We start from the raw sequence: 18938 nt of genomic DNA on the forward strand, positions 1-18938 counted from the left end.
AGATGCGTTGGAGGGCATCTTTAACCACGTGGGAAGGGAAATTGTGGTCTCTAAAGAAGGAGGCCATCTGGTGTGTTCTGTGGTGGAACTGGTCCTCCTAGGAGCAGATCCGGCGGAGGCGGAGGAATTGGGAATATGGGATGGCATGTTTGCAAGAGGTAGGGTGGGAAGTGGTGTAATTCAGGTAGCTGTGGGAGTCGGTGGGTTTGTAAAAAATGTCAGTGTCAAATGTCAAACCCACTGACTCCCATAGCTACCTGGATTACAGATAGAGCAGTGGATGCTGTCTATATGGATTTTTGTAAGGCTTTCAACAAGGTTGTTAATGGTAGGCTAATCATGAAGATTAAGATGCATGGTATCCACAGTGATATGGCTGCATACATTCAGAATTGGCTTGCCCATAGAAAGCAGAAGGTGGTGGAAGGCTTTTTTTCATGCTGGAGGCCCATGACTAGTGGTGTTCTGCAGGGATCTGTACTGGGATCTCTGCTGATTCTGATGACTTGGATGGAAATGTAGATCGCTGCCGGGGTAATAATGGAGGCAGACATGATAGGGGCGTTTAAAGGGACTTTTAGATATGCACATGAATATGCAAGGAATGGAGGGATATTGACCAAGGGCAGGTAGGAGGGATTAGTTTAATTTCCTATGTTGAACAGTTCAATGTTCTATGAATCACTCTGTGTAAAAAAAAGTAATTTCATTGTCTTTTTAATATCTTTCTCCTCTCACCTTAATAACATGCCTTCTAGTTTTGAACTTCTTCGCCCTGGGGGAAAGACCCTTGTCATTCACCTTATCTAGCTTCTTAGGATTTCATAAACTTCTACAAGATCACTCCTCAACCTCCTATGTTCCAGTATTTCCAGTCTATTTTTATATCTCAAACCCTCCATTCTTGGTAACATCCTCGACAATCTTTTTTGAACCGTGGACGACACGGTAGCTCAGTGGTCCGCACTGCTGCCTCACAGCGCCTGGGAGCCGGGTTCAATTCCAACCTCGGGCAACTGTCTGTGTGGAGTTTGCACATTCTCCCCATGTCTGCATGGCTTTCCTCCGGGTGCTCCGGTTTCCTCCCACAGTCTAAAGATGTGCAGGTTAGGTGAACTGACCATGCTAAATTGCCCATAGTGTTAGGTGCATTAGTCAGGGGTAAATGTAAGGGTATGGGTCTGGGACAGTTGCTCTTCGGAAGGTGTGGACTTGTTGGGCTGAAGGGCCTGTTTCCACAGTGCAGGGAATCTAATCTAACCCTCCCCAGTTTAATAATATCCTTCCTATAACATGGTGAATTGGGCACAGTACTCCAGAGAGGCCTTGTACATCCTTAACATGTTCAAGAAGGCAAACATGCTAAATGTCGTCTTAATCACCCTGTTTACCTGTGATGCAAATTTCAAAGAGTTACGTACCTAAACTCTTTGTCTCTTGGTTCTGGAACACTACCCTCGGCCCCACCATTAATTCTTCTTCTCCCTTTAACTGCTAATTTTCCCAAAGCCTGGCTGAAAACTTCGCCAGCCGGTGTGAGAGCTGGAATAGGAAAATTAAAATCTGAGATACACAGCTTCATTGGAGTATAAGTGATCCCTTCACGTGTACTCCGATCTCATTGAAATTGGAAATAGGCAGGTTTTGAGGTGGGCTTTGTCTAAGTTTGAAACTTTTAAAATGTTTACCTCTTATCCAACCCAAACCCGCTCATTTATTAGAATTAAAAATTCACTCCCCTACTCTGTGTCTAGATGATTTGTGGAAAACAGAACCAGTTTTTTTGTTTAGAACTCATTGAGCTTAGTTTAAAAATTGATGCTCTTCTCAGCTCCATAACAGTGAGATTAATAATGAAATACTTTGTAGTGACAGAAGTGAGAAGTGTCAGTTAGGAGCAAAAAATATGAGTGGCGTAATTGAAGACTAGCACAGACCAGGTCAAAACAGTTTGAATTAGAACAGCTATTGGTAACAACACAGTTTTCATGTAATAGTTTTTCTGTAATCCACAACATTGAAAGGGTTCAGAAAAGATTTACAAGGATGTTGCCAGGGTTGCAGGGTTTGAACTATAGGGAGAGGCTAAATAGGCTAGGGCTATTTTCCCTGGAGCATTGGAAGCTGAGGGGCGACCTTATAGAAGCTTATAAAATTATGAGAGGCATGAATAGGGTGAATAGCAAGGTTTTTTCCAAAGGGTAGGGGAGTCCAAAACTAGTTTAAGTGAGAACATTTTCATGCAGAGGCAAGAGGGATTCATTAGCATAACCATTTTTCAAGCATTTAATAAAAGTTCATATATAGTTTATGGAGAGGTCAGATGACAGATCATCGACCAGAGGTGTTAACTGTTTTTGTTTTCACAAATGCAGCCTGATCTGCTGAGTTTTTCTAACTTTTTTTTAGCTTTTATTTCATATTTCAAACATCCACAGTGTTTTGCTTTTGTATAGGTTTAAGGTAATTGGAGAAAGAACCAGAGGACGCATGAAAAACAACGTAAATCGATCTGATCTGGAATTAAAGGTAGATGCAGAATCCATAAATAACTTTTGAAAGGGAGTTAGGTAACTACTTAGGAAATAAATTGCAATTCCAATTGTGAGGAAAGAACAGTGCATAAGAACAATTGAATAACTCTTTGAAAGATCTGCCACAGGTACAGTGGGCCAAATATGCTCCTTCTGTGCTGGATTATTCTATGATTCTACAAAGCGTTATGTTTACATTCTGCATGGTGTGCCATATTTGATCTAAAACGTACAATGGTAATATACTGCCATCCTGTGGAGATTAATGGAACTTTTCATTTACACAACAGTTAAATTCAGAAGAAATTCAGTAGGTTTGGCAGCAACGGTGCAGATTGAAACAAAGTTAACGTTTCTACTCCAGTATGACTGTTCTTCAGAAGAACATTCTCTGTGTGTGTTTCAGGTCTCTAGCATCAATTTGATTCAGTTGAATGTATTAGAACCATTTGCTTGTTGACTCTTTTGGAAAAAGAAGTGCAGAAAATCATAGGCTGGTCGGTATACACACTTTCCTAGTATGTACCGTCAGGATGCACCACATGGGCAGAGGTGGGGTATTCACTCCAGGCTGCTAATTTATACAGTCTTCACTAAACAAACTCAAATTGCATCATAAACATTCATAAATTCATTGTTCACATAGTTTTCAAAATTCTTAACAGGGATCCAGTTGATACATTTAAACTGAATTAAATAAATCAAATCAAATTAACTAAAAGAAGGCAGTTTCATGAGAATTCTAGAGTATCAGTAATCGGGGAATTTACAGTATTGTACTTCCTATTTATCATGCTTTATCTTCAACATTTTCTACAACAGCAAAGCTTTCCAATTTGTTTTGCTTTCCTTCTAAGATCTCCTTTGCTGAATTTTTAAGATAAGGAAAGATAAACCTGAGGTTCAGTTCTATTCCTCAAATGCCAACCTTTTCTTTTGGGAGTGCTTGTCTTCATAGAATCACTACAGTGTGGAAGCATTTGACCCATCAAGTCCACATTGACCCTCCAAAAAGTACTTAATCCACACTCACCTACACATCCCTGGACAACTTAACATGGCCAACCCACCTAACCTGCACATCGTTGGACTATGGGAAGAAACTGGAGCACCTGAGGAAACCCACGCAGACATGGGAGAATGTGCAAACTGCACACAGTCTCCCTCGGCTGGAATCAAACTTAGGTCCCTGGTGCTGAGAGGCAACAGTACTAACCACTGGGCCACTGTACTGCCCTTCTTTTCACTTCCCTTAACATTTTCTTTCTTCTGTCTCCATCATGATGCTTTTTCCCAAAATAGGTTGGATGCTTCAAATATTAAGGAGTTTCTGTTCTAACACTGAAACATTTCAAACAATTTTAGATACTTTGGCATCAAATTGTTTTAAAGTTTCATACAGGTAATAAATAAGACTAGAGAATACTGTATGTTTGTTCAGACAGAATCAGTTGCTAATCTTTCTTTCAATTGTCTTCTCTGTCCTCTTGCATGTAACCTATTCTGTTAGAGCTGCAAAAATGTTTGCATTTAGAAACACTGAATCAAGTTTACTGATTAGATTCTAGCAATTGATTGAAAACTACATGAATGTTTAAGCTGTTTGGACTTTATATTGCATTGTGAGCCAGGAGGCCTGGGTTCAAGTCCCACCTGCTCCAGAGGTGTGTGATAAACATCTCTGAACAGGTTGGTTAGAAAATATCTTGCACTGTGACAATGCAAACAATTAGAATAGGCTGAACAGAAGATGTATTGACATTAAAATTGTTATAGAAAGTGTAACAATATCAGAATAAGTTCCTAACTTCAGAACAATTTCTCTGTCTTAGGCTACAATAATACCAATTGGAAATGTTCATGCGTGGTATTAGGTGCAGTATAAACTTATTTTGCTGTGAAACCAGTTTGGAAATGTGAATATCTCTCACCACAAATTATTCACCTTGATCATTATTGAGTGCATCTTACGGATGGTTTGCATGTCTGGAGACAAAGATTGGGACAGGATTAAACTTTGGCCGTTGACTACTGTATGTAATGTGTTGACTACAGTATGTAACTGATAACATCTTAAAAGAAAGGAACTCCTACCATGCCAGCACAAAGAAAGATAACAAACAAGATTTAACTTTATAAAATTTTTACTGCAACAAATAAACCAAAACTTTTTCTGTAATAAGCCCAAATTAACACAATTTAAACATTAATAGCTGTGAATTATACATAAAATACTGAGGTTTATTTTGCTTTAAGTAATCAACACACCAAATATATATCGTATTACATTACAGGCACTTGCATTACTCCCATATGCAGCTCAATCCAAAGTTCCCAGATATGGTTACACCAACAAGGTGTATGTCTATCAACCTTGTAGCATTTGGGTCACACTCGTCCTGATGATATGAGTTTCCAAAGTTCCTTTACAACTAACCAAACTTCAATACCTGATTTGCAGTCTATCTGTTCACATGATTTGGAGATGCCGGTGCTGGACTGGGGTGTACAAAGTTAAAAATCACACAACAACAGGTTTAATTGGAAGCACACTAGCTTTTGGAGCGACACAATCACCTGATGAAGGAGCGACGCTCCGAAAGCTAGTGTGCTTCCAATTAAACCTGTTGGACTATAACCTGGTGTTGTGTGATTTTTAACTTTATCTGTTCACACCACATGTAGGTTCAGGCTCTTTTAGCTCACTTGTGCATTGTTTCTTCAAGAACTTGTGGAATTTTATTTATTTTCTCACTGCTAAACAAAATAAAAAAGTATTGTTTGTAAAGAACTTTTCATGTCCTCTTTAAAATTCTGAGGTCCTCTTTGGTGCCCTGTTGCTGGATCCTGATACCAAACGTATTTAGCTTTAATCTCCACAGCAACGTTAACCAGAATTTAACTTCTTTGAAATTCTACCATACATAAGAACTCCAATTAACTCCCACTTCCAGAATTCTCTTGGTCTTACTTTGGACTTAAAGGAATATAAAAGAAAATTCTGGGTTTCTCCTAACAACAAGGGTCATCATATGTGTTTATATTTATAACATGCCCCATAAATTCAAAGCACTATCCAGGCACTGAGATTCAAGTATTGTAGATTTATTTGCATATAATATATACAATGATATTTAATCATACAGTTAACAGGTATTTCATGCAACCAGGTCTACTTATTGTTTTTTTTGCAAACTTAGATGATTTAAAGTTCTGAACTATGTTTAGACTTTATAAATGTATATCATGTGCAACTATTGTTTATACATTTCCCTTATTCTTTCTATATGTCAAGCCAAATTGGGCAGTACATGATAATGTAGAGATTAAAGTGTAACTTAGTGTAAAGATAATTTAATAATTCTTCCTTAATATATTTAGTTTTCATCACTTGAAAGATCTTTTTCTAGAGATGTTTATTGTTTTATCCATTGTTTCATTTCTGTTACATAAAGTTGCTGTTCTACCAAATATAACTTTGAATTCTCAACCTCTCTTTGATTTAGTACTATTCCATATCAGTCAAAATCCCACTTCTACAGAAACTAGAACTAAAAAGATGATCTCTGCTCAGATGTTTTCCTTGGCACAGTTAACTGCTTTTCCATTGTTACCAGATGAATTATGAGCAGTCTTTAATTATACCTCAAAAAACTTCATTCTGAAACTGACCATTACAACAAGGTCAGCATTGGTTCAATTGCATGGTGATACATTAAGTTGACTTAAACATCCCCACTTAACATCCAAAGGATAATGGTTGATGATCCCACAATAATAGTATAATATTCGTAGAGTTTGGGATAGTTGGATAAAACATCTCCTTGCAATGTTTAAATAGCTTTTTAAAAAATTCTTTCACTGAACTTGGACATTCCTGACTAAGCTAGCATTTTTTTGCTTATCCCTAATTACCCTTTTGTGCGAGTGAGTCACCTTTTTGAACTGCCGCAGTCCATGTGGTGTATGGCTTGGAGGGGGGGTGCGCGGTTTGCAGGAGTGTTCTGCTGCTTTAGTTCCTCCAGGTGGCAGAAGTTGGAAGATATTTTTGAAGATGCCTTGGTTAGTTGCTGCAGTCCATCTTGTATAGACACTTGTGGGTACGCTGTGTGCTGATATTGGTAAGAAGGAATGTTTATGGTGGCATGAGGTATGCCAATCAACAGGGCATCTCTCTCCTGGATGGTGTTGAGTTTCAGGACTGTTGTTGGAGCTGTACTCACTTTGGCAAGAGGATAGTATTCCATCACCTTCCTGACATGCTTTGTAGATGTTGGGCAAGCACTGGGAGATAGGAGGTAGGTTAATTGCTACAGAATTCTAGCCTCTGAATTATGATCATAACCATTGGCTGATCTAGTTAAGGGTCTAGACCCAGGATATTGATAATGGGAATCCAGAGATAGTAATAATATTGATTTGGAGATACCAGTGTTAGACTGGGATGTACCAAGTTTAAAAAATCACACAACACCACATTATAGTCCAACAGATTTATTTGGAAGCACTAACTTTTGGAACACTGCTCCTTCATCAGTTGGTTGTGGAGTATAAGATCATAAGACGCAGAATTTATAGCATAAGTTTCCAGTGTGATGTAACTGAAATATATATTGAAAAAGACCTGGATTGTTTGTTCAGTCTCTCATCTTTTAGAGTGAACATGTTGGTTTCAGTTCTTTCATATGTAAATTGCCGAACTCTTTTTGAAGTTGCATTCTCAAGTGAACTTTAACAATTGGTGTCATGTCGGCCCAGATAATGCATTGAAGATGTGAGGAGCTCTGTGCAAGACTGTCTGTCCCACAATGAATATTGAAAGTCAAGAGCGATAATTAGATTCTTCCTTGTTGGAGATGGTAATTGCCTAGTATTTACATGGCGCACATGTTATTGCTAATATAGTCAGTTCTTTATAATGTGGTGGTTGTGTCCTTGTGCAACCTTGAATTATAGAAAAATCACACATTAGAAACAGCGCTTAGAGTGTTGCCGATGTAATTGTGTTACAGCCAGCACATGTTTAAAAGTTTGCGCTTTAGAAACAATGACAAACAACAACAAATCAATCACATTACAGCCAATTTGGGTTGAGGAAATGCAATTTATAGCAGAACCATCTGTATTATGCCAAACTTAAATATTGCCCACATCTTTCTACATATTGGCATGGACTGCTTCAGTATTATCCAACACTCATTGCCCAGCTTCATTAAAGGGAGAAAATTTTAAAATTGTTCAGAAATGTTAATTATATGCTTCCATCACTTGATGACAAATAAATCCCAAACCACTGGCTTTGGGTTTGCTGAAGATTTGTGTATAGTCTTCCTTTGGTAGATTAATTCACTGGTATTTTCTAACAATTTTCTTCCTTCTTTGGTTTAGGGCAAACTAGTGAAGTACTTCAGCCGCCAGCTTTCCTGCAAACGCAAGGTTTCCCTGAATGAGCGAAGCGCTGAGTTAGAGGGATTTCCTCATCTTGTGCATTGGTTCCGGATTGTAAATATCCGCAAGGAAGTGATCGAGGTAAACCTAATGTAAACCTGGTTATTATTTCCAAACAACATTGTTGATATGCAGCACCATTTGAGATGGTAGTGGATTGAATGTAGTACAAACTGGATTAGTTACCTGCATTCCATTTAGATTGAATTTGGAGAGATTTCTCTACATTTCTTTAAAATGAGTACACAATCTTTTTCAGTGTCATTTGATAAGTAAGTCCCCACTTAACTCAGGTACACCATGTGTGTAATCAAAGCAATTATAAAACGCCGATTTTGCAAATTGAAATGTAGCTGCTGTCTTTGTTTCAGGTAGATGCTCAGGAAGGTCACAGACTCAAATAATTGTTCTTTGTTGAGTTGGTTGATCTCATCTTGAGATGGAAATGTATTGCTGGAGAAGCGCAGCAGGTCAGGCAGCATCTAGGGAACAGGAGAATCGACGTTTCGGGCATTAGCCCTTCTTCAGGAATGCCCGAAACGTCTATTCTCCTGTTCCCTAGATGCTGCCTGACCTGCTGCGCTTCTCCAGCAACACATTTCCATCTCTGATCTCCAGCATCTGCAGACCTCATTTTCTCTTCAATGATCTCATCTTGAGTCATGGCTAGTTCCTATAAAAGGCTTCAGCATCCTAAGCTAGGAAAACACAAGTGGCTTCCTGTTGCCAAACAACAACAGCAATATTTATAAGAAAGTTTAAATGCCTGCACTGATTGTAGGAAAATACCCCAAGGTGCTCCACAAAATAAAATGGACCAATCATCAACCTCCTATTGAAAATAGTTTAAGGACGCCATCACAACTTTATTTATCACAAAGTAGAATAATTTGTCACAAATCACTGTTTTGACTAACAAACCCAAACTGGCCATTTGGGTAAAGGAGTGAAGAACACCCAGTGTATGTGGAACTGTAACTTGGTATGATGAAGTAAGTGAGGATGAGATTGGTGAAAGAATGTAATATGGTGATATGAGGATGGGGAAAAATGCTGCCAATTGTTTGCTGGACTAATTAAATTTTGACAAATATTCTGTGCTTCTAAGTTACTCCCAATTTACTTTTGTCCTGTATTCTTCTTGTCATCGTAGTAACCCCTGATTGTGTGACTTCATATCAGGTACAGGTCAGTGACAGTGCTTTGGAACCCTACTTGTACCCAACCTGAAACAAAAAAATTCCATAATAAATGGGAATCACAACCCAGTGCAATGCCAAGTCTAATTGTTACATCTTTGGAAATCAGGCCTTTGGCTTCTTGAGTCCTAAGCTGTGCAGTTTCCTCTTCTAGTCTCTTAGCCTTTCTATCTCTGTCATACTTTAAGATAGTGATCCCCTGAAGTGGGGTCATGAACTGAAACTCTGAGGCTGAGATTTCTAAGGAAGCAGTGACTGCCACATAATTCAAATCAAGCCATAACAGTAATCCTTCCATTTTGCAGCCCTCTACTCTCATAGGGACCCTCAGTCATACCCCCACCACCTCTCTCAGTCCTCATTGAGAGGGCTGTGACGATTTCCTAGCTCAGAGTGGGGCAATGGTAGAAAAATGTTGGGGAAACACTGCTTTAAGGTGCATCTTAAAACCTGCCTTACCTTTCCTAATATTTCCATACATGGTTTGGTGTCAAATTTTATTTGATTGCTGCAATATGCGATATTTCTGGTGCACCTCTCCCAACCCCAAACCCACCTTCCATCCCTCATAATAAAGCACTTAGGGATATTTCAGTAAGTTAAATATAGAAAATTAATGTAGGAAAATGTCATGCAAGTTATTCTTGCTGAGTGGAAATGGTTCAGTGCAGTACATTTACTCATGGAGATACTGGGGATGCTAATTTAGTTTAATTTTTTTCTCTCTCCTGATGGAATGTTTGAACTGGATGCCGTGTGCTACTACATAAGGTCTGCCTGTCACTGCTCTACAACTTGTGAATGTCGACTCATCGGAGTGTTACAAAGTGGTTGGAAATTTATTTCCCTTCTCTGATTCACGGGAATTATCTTCTTTCTTTTTCACATTTGATATCAGAATCTTGTTTATTATTACAAGTATATCCTGCAGTTCAAATCTTGCCACTCCGTGGTACAAAATGTGTTTCTTCTAACAGTCTCCTCATCCTGTTGACTTTCCATCAGAACTGACTTTCTTCTGGGTTTGATGATGTCAACTATATGGCCTTACAATTCCACACAGCTTCTTGGAATGTTGCAAATTTCACAGAGTAGGAATGATTCTGTTAGTCTGTTCCCATGTTCCTGAACCTTTGCTTCTACATTAAGCAGACAGCTGGACCCCTCTTCCAATGATTGATACTCAAGGTTAAGATTCACTTCTTAGCCAATCTCCTCCAATTCTATCCTCACCTGTAGAATCCTTAATGAAGTTCATTTGTCATGGAAACTTTTCTAAATGTAATCTCAATTAAATCAACTAAAAACTACATGGACCAAATAAGTCAATGGTGGCTTTTTCAACTTGGAAAGACATAAATGATCTAGCTTCCAGTAATCCAGTCGTTTTATGACCCATAAATATTAAATTCAGTTTTGCCATTGAGCAAATTGAACACTCAAATGTCTGGTTGCTCGAGTAGGACCATAGCCACTACACATTGCTTATGGCCATAATAAAAACTGAAAGTTCTGGAAAAACTCAACAGTTCTGGCGTTGTCAAAAGAGAGAGAAATGGAATTAACGTTTCAGACCAATGAGCTTTCAATGAAGTGGAGGAGCTTAGAGTTGTAATAGATTTTAAACGGCAGGGAAAGTGACATATGGGGCAGGGTAAGTAAAAGGAACACCTGAGAGAGTGTGGAAGACAGGATTCATCAAATAACTAAAAGGACACTAGTGTATGACCAGAGGGAATGACAAAAGGTCAAATAACAAGCAAATGATGTGTTTAGAAAAGGAAAAGATGGGAAAATTGGAACTATTATCAACAGCTGAGCTACAAAACCCAAACAAAAACATTTTTGAAAAATAGTGGATTCAGAGATCTGAAATTGCTGAACTGGGACAGTGTTAAGGAAGAGGATAAAAGATTACCTGTTGCTGTGGTTGACAGCACTTATCTCCTCCCAACTGTCAATTGGATCGTGGCTTTGGATGGGGAACAATGACAACAGGGATATTAGTCTGGGAGAAGAGTCCCAGATGGTGAGTTCCCTGACTTTCTGACTGAGACTGATTCTCTGCATGTCAGCTGAATGGAAGTTCTGCCCTGTTAGCTCTGCTGGTCTCTCCACAAATGCTTTCAGATCTAATGAACATTTACAACATCATTTTTACTAAATTATCTCATGGGATGCTGGCTGGCCAGCATTTATTACTTGTGCCTAGTTGCCCTTGAGAAGATGATGGTGAGCTGCCTTCTTGAACCGCTGCAGTCCATGTACTGTAGGTAGACCCTCAATGCCCTCAGGGAAGAAATTCCAGAATTTTGACCCAGGACCAATGAAGGAATGGCAATATATTTCCAAATAAGGATAGTAAGTGGCTTGGAGGGGAGCTTGCAGATGGTCGTATTCTCATGTATCTGTCCTAGTCTTTCGAGATGGAAATGGTCATGAGTTTAAGAGGTGCTGATTAAAGATCTTTGGTGAATTCTGCATCTTGTAGATAGCACACTCTGCTGCTATGGAGGGTGTTGTTGGGAGTGAGTGCTTGTGGATGTGGTGAAAAGGCAATCCTCAGCATTTTGTTTTTATTTTAGTCTTCATGAGCATTATTCATGTTTGAGTGTTGACAGTGAGCTTCATCCAGCTCTTCAACTGTGGGAACATGATGACTAATTGTACTCTTCTTCTTACCTGATATCCATAGACATGTATTTCCAGCAGATGTCTCTGGTCAAGTATATTTATCTTCCAAAATAAATCACTGAAATCTGATCATTAGCTTATTGCTGAAGGTGGGATCTTACTTTGACAAAACTAGCTGTTGTTTCCTACATATGACAATGACTATGCAATATGTAAATACATGTCCTTATTTCTATTGTACTGCCAAACTGAATGAAATTAACTAACTGACTAATTCAGATGGATCTTGAGACATTGTTGATCCAGTAGAAAATGAAAAGATTCCTCAGAATCAGGCCATATGCTTATTGTATCTTTGCTGACCAAAAAGGAACTATCAAGCCTAATCTCACCTTCCAGCTCTTGGTCTGTTGTCTTTAGCATTTCCAGTGCCTATCCAATTGTTGTTTTAAATGTAATGCTAGTTTCAATCTCAATTTCCCCTTTCAGCTTTCAGGCAGTGAGTTTCAGATTACTCTGAATAAAAAACAAATTCTCTTCAACACTCCTCTAATTAATTTAAAACAATGTAATTGACCTCTCTTCCCATGGAAAAATAGATCCTTCCAATCCACACTATCTAAGCCTCTCATAATTTAAAACAGTTTCTTCAGGTCAATTGACCTTCTTGTTGTCAAGTTAGTCAGAAATAACCTTCTAGAACATAGAACATTACAGCGCAGTACAGGCCCTTCAGCCCTCAATGTTGTGCCGACCAGTGAAACCAATCTGAAGCCCATCTAACTTGCACTATTCCTTTCTCGTCCATATGCCTATCCAATGACCATTTAAATGCCCTTAAAGTTGGCGAGTTTACTACTATTGCAGGCAGTGTGATCCACACCCCTACTTCACAAAGTAAAGAAACGACCCTGACATCTGACCTATATCTATCACCCATCAATTTAAAGCTATGTCCCCTTGTGCTAGCCATCGCCATCAGAGGGAAAAGGCTCTCACTGTCCAACCTATCTAACTGACTGATTATCTTCTATGTCTCAATTAAGTCGCCTCTCAACCACCTTCTCTCTAACGAAAACAGCCTCAAGCCCCTCAGCCTTTCCCCTTAAGACCTTCCCTCCATACTAGGTAACATCCTAATAAATGTCCTCTGAATCCTTTCCAAAGCTTCCACATCCTTCCTATAATGCAGTGACCAGAACTGTACACAATACTCCAAATGTGGCTGCACCAGAGTTTTGTATATCTGCAGCATGATCTCATGGTTCTGAAACTCAATCCCTCTGCCAAGAAAAGCTAACACACCGTATGCCTTCTTAACAACCCTATCAACCTGGTTGGCAATTTTCAAGTGTCTATGTACCTGGACACAGATCTTTCTGCTCATCTACACTACCAAGAATCTTATCAGTCGCCCAATACTCTGCATTCCTGTTACTCCTTCCAAAGTGAATCACCTCATACTTTTCTACATTAAACTTCATTTGCCACCTCTCAGTCCAGCTCTGCAGCTTAACTATGTCTTTGTAACCTACAATGTTCTTCGTCACTATCCACAACTCTACCGACCTCAGTATCATCTGCAAATTTACTAACCCATGCTTCTACGCCCTCATCCAGGTCATTTATATAAATGACAAACAATAGTGGACCCAAAACAGACCCTTGCGATACCCGACTAGTAACTGAATTCTAGGGTGAATATTTCCCATCAACCACCACCCTCTATCTTCTCTCAGCTAGCCAATTTCTGATCCAAACCGCTAAATCACCCTCAATCCCTTGTCTCCGTATTTTGTGCAATAGCCTACCGTGGGGAACCTTATCAAACGCCTTACTGAAATCCATATATACCACATTAACAGCTTTGCCCAGATCCACCTGTTTGGCCATCTTCTCAAGGAAATCAATAAGGTTTGTGAGGCACGGCCTACCCTTCAAAAAACTGTGTCGACTATCCCTTCAACTGTGGGATAATGTATTCTTCTCTAGATGATAAATCCTATTTCTTAACCCTTTCCAACACTTGACCCACAACTGAAGCAAGGCTCACTGGTCTATAATTTCCACGTTTGTCTCTACTCCCCTTCTTGAACAAGGGAACAACAGTCTTCTGGCACTATTCCTGTAGACAATTACAACAAAAAGATCAAAGCCAAAGGCTCGGCAATCTTCTCCCTGGCTTCCCAGAGAATCCTAGGAAAAATCCCATGCAGCCCAGGGGACTTATCTATTTTAAGACTTTCTAGAATTGCTAACACCTCCTCCTTATGCACCTCGATCCCACCTATTATTGTAGCCTGTATCTCAATATTCTCCTCGATCACATTGTCTTTTCTAGTGTGAATACTGACGAAAAGTATTCATTTAGTGCTTCCCCTATCTCCTCTGACTCCACGCACAACTTCCCACTACTAAGCTTGATTGGCCCTAATCTTACTCTTGTCATTCTTTTATTCCTTTATTCCTGATGTAGTTACAGAAAGCCTTAGCGTTTTCCTTAATCCTATCCACCAACAACTTCTCATGTCCCCTCCTGGCTCTTCTTAGCTCTCTGTTTAGGTCTTTCCTGGCTAACCTGTAACTCTCAAACACCCTAACTGAGCCATCACATCTCATCCTAAGATAAGCCTTCTTCTTCCTCTTGAAGACAGATTCAACTTCCTTAGTAAACTATGGCTCCCGCGCTCGACAACTTCTTTCCTGCTTGACCAGTAAATACTTATCGAGGAACTGCAGAAGCTGGTCCTTGAATAAACTCCACATTTCAATTGTGCCCATCCCCTGAAGTTTCCTTCCCCATTCTGTGTATCCTAAATCTTGCCTAATTGCATTGTAATTGTCTTTCCCCCAGCCATATACTTGCCCTGCGGTATATACCTATCCCTTTCCATCACTAAAGTAAACATAACTGAATTGTGATCACTATCACCAAAGTGTTCACGTACCTCCAAATCTAACATCTGGCCGAGTTCATTACCCAGTACCAAATCTAATGTGGCCTCGCCGCTTGTTGGTCTATCTACATACTGTGTCAGGAAACCCTCCTGCACACATTGGACAATAACTGACCCATCTAACTATTGTATTCCCAGTCAATATTTGGAAAGTTAAAGTCCCCCATAACAACTACTCTGTCACGCTTGCTCTTATCAAGGATTACCTTTGCTATCCTATCCCTTAATCTCTGGAACTATTTGGAGGCCTATAGAAAACTCCCAACAGGGTAACCTCTCCTTTCCTGTTTCTAATCTCGGCCCATACTGCCTCGGTAGAGGAATCCTCAAAGATCTTTTCTGCAACCGTAATACTGTCCTTGCCATTTTCTCTGTTATTACTGAAACATCTAAATCCGGGAACCTGCTATAATATTCCTTTCACTGTTCTACCCAGGTCTCTGAAATGGCCACAACATCAAAATCCCAAGTACCAACCCATGCTGCAAGTTCACCCACCTTATTCCAGATGCTCCTGCCGTTGAAGTAGACACACCTCAAACCAACTTCTTGCCTGCCGGTGCCTTCTTGCGATCTTGAAATCTTAGTTCTGACTTCACTACTCTTATCGTCCCGTATAGTCAAACTACAATTCTCTTAACAAATTCATCTTGACTGACCTTGAGTAATCTGTGCCTCTCTAAATTATGATTCATATTGTGTTCCAAAACTGTTCCAAAAATTATACACCTCCCCCCTCACTTCTCTCCAAGGCCCCAAAGGAAACTTCCATATCCGCCACAGATTCACCTGCACCTCCACTCACATTATCTACTGCATCCGCTGCAGCCGGTGTGGCCTCCTCTATATTGGGGAGACAGGCCGCCTACTTGATGAGCGATTCAGAGAGCACCTCTGGGCCACCCGGACGAACCAACCCAATCACCCTGTAGCACAGCATTTCAACTCCCCCTCCCACTCCACCGAGGATATGCAGGTCATTGGACTCATCCACCGCCAAACCACAACAACGCGACGGTCGGAGGAGGAGCGTCTTATCTTCCGACTGGGAACCCTCCAACCACAGGGGATGAACTTGGACTTCACCAGTTTCTTCATCCCCCCTCCCCCCACCTTGTCTCAGCCGAATCCCTCCAGCCCGGCACCGCCTTCCTGACCTGCAGTCTTCTTCTTGACCTCTCTGCCTCCACCCTACTCCGACCTATCACCCTCACCTTGACCTCTTTCCACCTATCACATTTCCAACGCCCCTCCTCCAAGTCCCTCCTCCCTACCTTTTATCTTCTCCTGCTGAACACTCTCTGCTCATTCCTGAAGAAGGGCATGTGCCCGAAACGTCGAATCTTCTGTTCCCTAGATGCTGCCTGACCTGCTGTGCTGTTCCAGCAATAAAGTTTCAGCTTTGATCTCCAGCGTCTGCAGACCTCACTTTCTCCCCAAAAATTATAGGCCAGACTAACTAGCCTATAATTACTCAGTCTATCCCTCCCTCTGTTTTGAACAACTGCACAGCGCTAGCTGTACTTCATTTCTTCAGCGCCAAGTGTGTCACCAGAGAAGATTGGAAAAGGATAGTTGGAGTTTCTGCTGTCACTTCCCTTGCCTCACAACCGTGTGAGGTGCATTTCATTTTCGCCTGGATGCTGAACATTTTATTGTTTCCTCTCATGCCAACTACAACATCTGCTCTGTCCCTTTCTTTTGTAAAAACATACCCAAAGTGCTCATTAAGTACTTGATAGCTCAATCTTGATGTCACTAGACTGGTAACCTGGAGCCCTGCATTTGCCTTGGGGCTATGGGTTTGAATATCACCACAGCAAATGATGAAATTTTAATTTGATTATAAATCTGCAAATGGAAAAGCCAGTCTAATGGTGACCACTGCCGATTATTGTAAAAAACCCATTTAGTTCACAAATGTTGTTCAGGAGGGAAATCTGTTATCCTCAACTGTTCTGTCCTATGTGTGACTTCAGACCCACACCAATTTGATTGACTCTTGACTGCTCTTTGAAATGGAACAAACCATCCAGTTGTATTAAACTGCTATAGAGAAAGAAAGAATCTAGAAAGACTTAGCTAGCATCAAGCATTGGAAGCAACAAAATTAAATCCAGAATCAAAAACAGAAATTGTTGGAAAAGCTCCACTGAGGAAGGGTCATTTGACCTGAACTGTTAACTCTTGATTTCTGTCCGCAGATGCTGCCAGATCTGATCTTTTCCAGCAATTTCTGTTTTTGATTCTAATTTATAGCATCTGCAGTTTCTTCCACTTTTACTTCAAATTAAATTCAGCCTTGTCAAATTTGCAGAGTCATCCTAACTAACATCTGGGGGCTTGTACCAAAATTGGGATACCAAATGAGATCCAAAGAAGAGTGCAGGACAGCATGTCATGTAATAAATTAGTCCAATTTATCAAACGAACTAAACTTAAACAGAAATAAACTTAACACTTTTGAAAGACTTTTTAAGACAAATTATCAGCTGCTCAGTAATCAGGAGGTTTATTAATTCTGACATCACTTATTTTTATTTATCCTGTTCCTGGAACTTGCAGACTGATCACTGCATTGCTCCATCCTCATGTTTCTTTAGGTTCGCATGTCTGATTACTGGACTTTCTGATTTAGTAAAATAACAGATATAGTATTCAGCTCTTAGATTGTCTAAGAGACAAAAAAGTTCATTGAAACACTGTGTTTACTGACTAATCACTTACTTACTGCCTTCCTTGATTTTGTTTTTTTCGTTTTTTAGCCATTGATTCCATCTCTTTCCATTGCTGCTGCTGTGTCTCAGATTGTTGCTCTTTTATATCATATTGATATCTTTAGTTTTGAAATTAATGACTTCCAAACCGATTACATATTAATGGATGCACAGTTCTTAGCAATGAAACATGTAACTTTCTTTGTGGTTACTGGTAACATCTAACTTTTCATGTGACTTAGATTTCCATTTTTGGACAGAAATATTCCGTTTTCCAGCAGAGGGCAGTATTAACCTGAAAACTGCAGGCGTCTGGGATGGATAGAGATCTGTCAATTTGTTACTTAGAGTCATAGAGTCATTGAGATGTACAGTATGGAAACAGACCCTTCGGTCCAACCCGTCCATGCCGACCAGATATCCCAACCCAATTTAGTCCCACCTGCCAGCACCTGGCCCATATCCCTCCAAACCCTTCCTATTCATATACCCAACCAAATCCCTCTTAAATGTTGCAATTGTATCAGCCTCCAGCTCTTCCTCTGCCAGCTCATTCCATACACGTATCACCCTCTGTGTGAAAACGTTGCCTCCTAGGTCTCTTTTATATCTTTCCCCTCTCACCCTAAACCTATGTCCTCTAATTCTGGACTCCCTGACCCCAGGGAAAAGACTTTGTCTATTTGCCCTATCCATGCCCCTCATAATTTTGTAAACCTCTATAAGGTCACCCCTCACTCGCCGATTCTCCAGGGAAAACAGCCCCAGCCTGTTCAGCCTTTTCTATAGCTGAAATCCTCCAACCCTGGCAACATGCTTGTAAATCTTTTTTGAACCCTTTCAAGTTTCATAACATCTTTCCGATAGGAAGGAATTGCAGGCAATATTCCAACAGTGACCTAACCAATGTCCTGTACAGCTGCAACATGACCTCCCAACTCCTGTACTCAATACTCTGACCAATAAAGGAAAGCATACCAAACGCCGCCTTCACTACCCTACCTGCGACTACACTTTCAAGGAGCTATGAACCTGCACTCCAAGGTCTCTTTGTTTAGCAATACCCTGTAGGACCCTTTGTGAGACATGATTTCCCATGCACAAAGCCATGTTGACTATCCCTAACCAGTCCTTGCCTTTCCAAATACACATATATCCTGTCCCTCAGGATTCCCTCCAACAACTTGCCACCGATGTCAGGTTTACTGGTCTACAGTTCCCTGGCTTGTCCTTACCGTCCTTCTTAAACATTGGCACCACGTTAGCCAACCTCCAGTCTTCCGGCTCCTCACCTGTGACTATCAATGATATTAATATCTCAGCAAGAGGGCCAGCAATCACTTCTCTAGCTTCCCACAGAGTTCTTGGGTACACTTGATCAGGTCTTGGGGATTTATTCACTTTTACCCATTTCAAGACATCCAGCACTTCCTCCTCTGTAGTATGGAC

At 40.3% G+C, this 18938-nt stretch overlaps 1 protein-coding gene across 2 annotated transcripts in view; it reads left to right on the forward strand.

Moving 5' to 3' along the window:
- Positions 1–18938, forward strand: part of ksr2 (kinase suppressor of ras 2) — a 423089-nt gene that overhangs the window by 70006 nt on the left and 334145 nt on the right. For both annotated transcript variants that reach the window (XM_043715875.1, XM_043715876.1), the window contains exon 2: positions 7923–8063. In XM_043715875.1, coding sequence (XP_043571810.1) covers positions 7923–8063 — 141 coding nt within the window. The remainder of the gene's footprint in view (positions 1–7922; positions 8064–18938) is intronic.

Source organism: Chiloscyllium plagiosum, chromosome 25, assembly GCF_004010195.1.
Source record: "Chiloscyllium plagiosum isolate BGI_BamShark_2017 chromosome 25, ASM401019v2, whole genome shotgun sequence".
NCBI classification, from domain to species: Eukaryota; Metazoa; Chordata; class Chondrichthyes; order Orectolobiformes; family Hemiscylliidae; genus Chiloscyllium; species Chiloscyllium plagiosum.